This window comes from Cebus imitator, unplaced genomic scaffold (assembly GCF_001604975.1).
Source record: "Cebus imitator isolate Cc_AM_T3 unplaced genomic scaffold, Cebus_imitator-1.0 Scaffold22, whole genome shotgun sequence".
In the NCBI taxonomy this organism is placed as follows: domain Eukaryota; kingdom Metazoa; phylum Chordata; class Mammalia; order Primates; family Cebidae; genus Cebus; species Cebus imitator.
Window position 1 is genome coordinate 529,432 of NW_016107337.1, and position 6,000 is coordinate 535,431.

A 6,000-nucleotide genomic window follows, 5' to 3' on the forward strand; every position below is an offset into this window, starting at 1 on the left:
GGTGTGGTGGTGGGCGCCTATAATCCCAGCTACTCAGGAGACTGAGGCATGGCAATCGCCTAAACCCAGGAGGTGGAGGTCACAGTGAGCCAAGATCGCACTATTGCATGCCAGCCTAGGTGACAGAGCAAAACTCCATCTCAGAAAAAAATAAAAGACTGCACGATAAGGGAGGTATAGGCATGGATGGATATATCAATTTCATTTACTTTTTCTTTAAACAAGGTGTCATAAATAGCCTTGCTTACCAGTATCATCGGCAGGCTCAGATGTGAGTGGTTTTGGAGCTGGTGTATTTTTGGGTCTGGCAGCAACCTGAGACGGAGATGAAGGTGCGTTGTCTCCATTAACTACATACGAGCAGCATGAGTTTTGGACTACAGTGCTTGTAGGTACATGATTATCTATTCCATTAGTGCCTTCGACAGCCAACCTTGAAAAAAATAAATGCCTTATTTCAATCACTTAAGTACAATTAAACAACGTTATATCAGAATTTTCATAAGAATTTACTGAGTTCTTACATTCCTTTTTCGTTACTTTATTTTTTTCTTTACAAAGATTCTATTTCCAAACAACTGAGTTCTTATGTTTCAAGTAAAATGATAAGTAAATAATGAACAAAGATATGGCATGTTTTATATTAAAGTTCTAATTACTTTTCAGTTCTAAGTGTATCCATTCTGCAGATAAAAAAAATATTGAGATATACAAACATACTAAGTCAAAATACGGTCTCACAATACATTCAAATCATACATTTTAAATATTTAAGTCTAATATTAATCTATTTTAAAAGATCTGAAAGTAATTTCAAAAAGTTTATGAAATTACATGAATCATAAAAGTCAACTACAAACTACTGTAATTTTTTATTTTTATTTTTTTAGAGACAGGATCTTACTCTGTCACCAAGGCTGGAATGCAGTGGCTCTGCAGCCTCAACCTCTTGGGCTCAAGTAATCCTCCTACCTCAGCCTCTTGATCAGCTAGGATCACAGGTGTGCATCACAATGCCTAGCGAATTTTTAGAATTTTTATAGAGATTAGATCTCCCTTTGTTGCCCAGGCTGATCTCGAATTCCTGGCCTCAAGCGATCCTCCCATCTTGACCTCCCAAAGTGCTGGGATTATAGGTGTGAGCCATTGTACCTGGCCTCAAACTATTATAACTTTATTAAATCTTGAAAAACGAATGAAAAAGTCTGCAAATATTAGTTACAAATTAGTATGTACTAGGCACTAAAATTATAACTACAGGATGATCAAAAAAAGCTAAATATTATACCCCAGAACTATAAAAATATATAATATATACATTAGCAAACAAATAACAACAAAGTCAAACATTTTAAGTCTTATTGGCAGTGGAAGGAGCTGGGCAATTTGGTGAGACACTCATGTTTAAGACAAACAAACAAAAAATTGTAAAGGAGTTGCAAAATACCAAGTAAGTGACCAGGAGAGCTTTTCCAAATAAACAGGTCATCCCATATCTGCTCTTCACAGAGCAGCCTGAGCACTATTTTAAAAATATAAACCAGATCAGCATGTCCCTCTCCTGGTTAGTCTAACAAATCTTTTGAAAATCAGCCACACCTTTCTCCCATCTCTCTCTGTCTCTAATCTATTTCTCTCCAAGTTCCTCCTTGCTCACTTTGCAGCAGATATCAATTTTACTATCAAAAACATACTGAACAGTCTTCAAATGTTTATTACAAATTATTATATGCCAAGTGGTAAAATGATAACAATGAAATTATCAGAAGAGGTTAAATATCATTCTCTAGAGTTAGAAAAATTTGTAGGACATAACTGTAAACAAACTCAGCGTCTCTGAAGTTGCTATTTCCTCTGCCTGGAACACTCTTCCCTCAGAAATCTGCACAGACGGTTTATTCTTGGCTTTTTAATCTTAGCTCAAATCACAATTCCTCAGAGATGATTCTTTGGCAACTCTTTTAAAAATAGGCTCCCTTCCAATCCTGTCATCTTGGCCTGTTTAAATGACTTCATAGTGTTTATCCCTATGTCCAATTAGCATATTTATTTCTTCTGTTGTTTACTATTTACCTTTTTTTCCCCCAAAACAGAGTCTTGCTCTGTTGCCCAGAGCTGGAGTGCAATGGTGCGACCTCGGCTCACTGCAACCTCTGTCTCCAGGGTTCAGGCAATTCTCCTGCCTCAGTCTCCTGTGTAGCTGGGATTACAGGCACGCACCACCATGCCCAGCTAATTTTTTTGTATTTTTAGTAGAGACGGGGTTTCACCATGTTGGCCAGGATGGTCTCAAACTCCTGACCTTGTGATCCACCTTCCTCAGCCTCCCAAAGTGCTAGGATTGCAAGCATGAGCCACCACACCCAGCCTACTATCTACCTTTATCACATCAGAGTGTACACTTCATGGGAACAGGGCTGGTATTCTTAGTACTCGGACTAGTATCTGGCATCAAACAGGCATTCAGTAAGTATCTGCTGAACGAACAAATGATTAATGAATCCTACCCTCCTTTACCTTGTCACCTATATATCTGGAACAAGATGTGTTTAGGAAGTTTGGGCAGGTAAAGACTGAGATGATTGTGATTTGTAAACCCTTCTCCAGTCAGCTAGCAAGAATCAGTGATTCAGAAGTCTAGGTAAAAGAACCCATCTGAATTTCTCCTGGTACTGTAGAACTAATCTTCAATTCAAAACATGTTACTATGCAATTGACAATATTTGGTAGTAATTCAAGCTCCTCTACCCATCTAAATTGTTTTTTACTTATATAGACACTAAATACATTTAGTTAAGCCAAATTACATTCAGAAGGCATACTTACCTATTCAAGTGGTCTAATGAGAATCACTAATGGCAAGTTAGAAGAAATGATACTAATAAATATAGATTAATAAATGTCACACTTTGTCATATACCAGCATGCTTTATTCAAGGTAATGAGTCAATTTTATAACAATATATTTTTATATTTTCAGGTGTTAATTCCACTTTATGTGATCTATTATAAACTTTTATTCAAATTTAAATTACTTCAAACAAAGAACCTATATTAATTGTCATGAACCATGAATGCCAGGGAGTTCCTGAAATGGTAGAATGATGTCAGAGAAAAGGCCACAATGATGTCTGAAGGAAGGCCACAATCTGTGAAGCATTTATCTTCTCATGATCTACAGGAGAATGCCAATCCAGACAGTGGTATGATACCTATTTATCCATAGTATCTGACTGTACTCATAAAATATGCCTAAATACAAATTTTAAAAAGCCATTTTCAATAAAAATAAAACATTGTACATGCTACAACATAAATGAACCCCGAAACATGCTAAGAAAAAGAAGCCAATCATAAAAGGTCACATAGTGTATGAATTCATTTATATAAAATGGCCAGAACAGACAATCCACAGAAACAGAAAGTAGATTCAGGCTGCCAGAAGCTGGGAGCCAGGAAAAATATAGAGTGACTACTCATGCATACATGATTTATCTTCAAGGTAGAATGTTCTGAAATCAGACAGTAGGGAGGGTAACACAACTCTGTTAATATACTAAAAACTACTAAAATGTATACTTTTAAAAAGTGAATTTCATGATATATGTATGCGATCTCAATAAAGCTGTAATTTTTTAAAAAGCTGCTTTCACAAGAATTAACCAAATGACATGTTTAGACATAGCTTCTAAATTCTGTGGCAAATTCTAAACTCAGGTAAATTACAAAACTTCTTACTCAGGAAATATATTCCACATCATGTCGCCATCCATATTCAAATAAAATATCCTACCTGGCAGTTGTCCTTGCTGAAGGCTCTCCATTTTCATGTAAGGCATCACCATTTTGCTGTATTTCTACTGAACAACAAGAAAGAAAGAAACTAGGTTTTTATATACTTCTTGCTCATTCTTTTCCTTTAAATTTTACCAACATATATAGTTAGCTTACTGGTTGGAGATGAGCTGCAGTTTGTTAGATTTTCTTGCTCAATCACCAATCCATCAAGCACAACTGTCAATTCACCAGTTTGCGCTATGCCATTCTTGTTTTCCAAGGAAAGTTTTAATTGTTCTTTCACTCTTTCCACTAGAAAGAAGAATATTTTAATTTAAAAGCTTTTGCCACATATAAAAATGCTTCAAAAATCAAAACTACATTTCAAGAATCACTTTAATCAGCACTTGACATTTGGAAGGAATCCTTTGCATTTTTATCTATACCACACCAGTATGAATCACTGTGACACCTAGTTAATTCCTCTTCTCCCCACACCCCACGCTTTCAACATCATCTTTAATTGCTTCTGTGCATATTATAAATTTTGGAGAACATATAAATATATCTAAATAATAAGTGTAGCAATTGTCTAAACTTGCTCTTCAGTTCAAGGCACCACAGAGAACTCTTGTGGTTGAGGCAAAATTTCTGTCCAAAAGTCAGATAATTCTGGTTTCAAATTCCAGTTCTGCTACTTACTGGCTGTGTATTAAGTTATTCAAATGTCTTTAAGCCTTGGTTCCTTAATTACAAAATGCAGATGATGGACTTCAAACTAAAGGGACAATCTTGAGGACCAAATGTAAAACCATACAGACAGCCCTAGCACCACTTCTGACAGTTTAAGTGCTCGATAAATGCTAAGTATCATGACAATTACCATTTTTATATAAGGACAAATACTTCCTTCCCATTATTAGAACATCTAGTTCTTATTTAAACTCAAGGTCATTTTGCTTCAACTTCTATGTTATACTATATATTTAGATTATGTATTAAACTATACATTAGACTTCTATATATTAGACTATATATTAATAGTTATTAGTGGGGGCTTGGAGAAATGAGGAGATAAAGGTAAAAGGATACATAGCTTCAGTTAGAAGGAATTTTTGTTTCTTTGAGATACTGTACAGTGTGATGTATATAGTAAATAATGTGTTGTACATTTCAAAATTGCTAAGAATAAATTCCAAATGTTCTCACCATAAAAAAAAAATAAGTATTTGAGGTGATGGATACATTAATAAGCTTGCTTTAATTATTCCACATTGTATTAACAAATCATAACATTACTCTGTACCCCATAAATATATACAACTATAATTTGTCAATTTATAGTTTAAAAATAAAAACTAAAAGAGAAAGTTATCAGTGATCACTTTATTATTCAAACTGAGGCCAAATACTTCAATCTGATCTTCAGTGGCTTTCTGCAGTTTTTGCAATCGTGGGACATTTCATGATTTAGATAAAGTCCTTAACTTTGATCTCTCCTATATTTAACAAATTTGGGAGGGGAGGGGAGTTTCTCCATTTAAGAAATGTCCAGCATAAATATGTTCACAAGTTATCCATGTATAGAAAAGACAAGACAAAATCTAGAACTACTAATCACTGGACAGAAATTCTTTGTGGATAGGCCTGGTGGCTCACACCTGTAACCCCAGCACTTCGAGAGGCCGACGTAGGAGGATCACTTGAGCTCAGGAGTTTGAGACCAGCAACACAGTGAGATCCAGTCTCTACAAAAAATTTAAAATTTAAGGCCAGGCACGGTGGCTCGCGTCTCTAATTCCAGCATTTTGGGAGGTGAGGTGGGTGGATCACTTGAGTCCGGGAATTCAAGACCATCCTGGCCAACACAGCAAGACCCTGTCTCTATTTAAAAAAAAAAAAAAAATTTAAAAACTAGCCAAATGCAGTGGCGTGTGACTGTATTCCCAACTACAAGGAGGCTGAGAGGAGAGGATCCCTTAAGCCCAAAAGTTCAAGACTGCAGCAAGTGATGACGGCACTACCACACTCTAGTGCGAATAACAGAGTGAAATCCTGACTCAAAAAAGAAAGAAGGAAAGAAAAAGAAATTCTTTGCAAAAAAATGTTTAAAACATGTAACAAAAGAAGACTTTATAGAATACCCCAACCATCTGTAGCACCATGGACCTCATTTCTACCTTACATCCAAAAAAACAAACAAACAAAAAACAATTAAAAAAA

General features: G+C 35.6%; 1 protein-coding gene across 3 annotated transcripts in view; it reads right to left on the reverse strand.

Annotated features, from left to right (window-relative positions):
- WWP1 (WW domain containing E3 ubiquitin protein ligase 1) overlaps positions 1–6,000 on the reverse strand; it is a 112,221-nt gene that overhangs the window by 57,115 nt on the left and 49,106 nt on the right. For 2 of the 3 annotated variants that reach the window (XM_017521794.2, XM_017521797.2), the window contains exons 6-8: positions 3,952–4,089; positions 3,794–3,860; positions 249–433 (exon numbers count right to left, since the gene is read on the reverse strand). In XM_017521794.2, coding sequence (XP_017377283.1) covers positions 249–433; positions 3,794–3,860; positions 3,952–4,089 — 390 coding nt within the window. The remainder of the gene's footprint in view (positions 1–248; positions 434–3,793; positions 3,861–3,951; positions 4,090–6,000) is intronic. The other variant, XM_017521795.2, reaches the window with a different exon arrangement.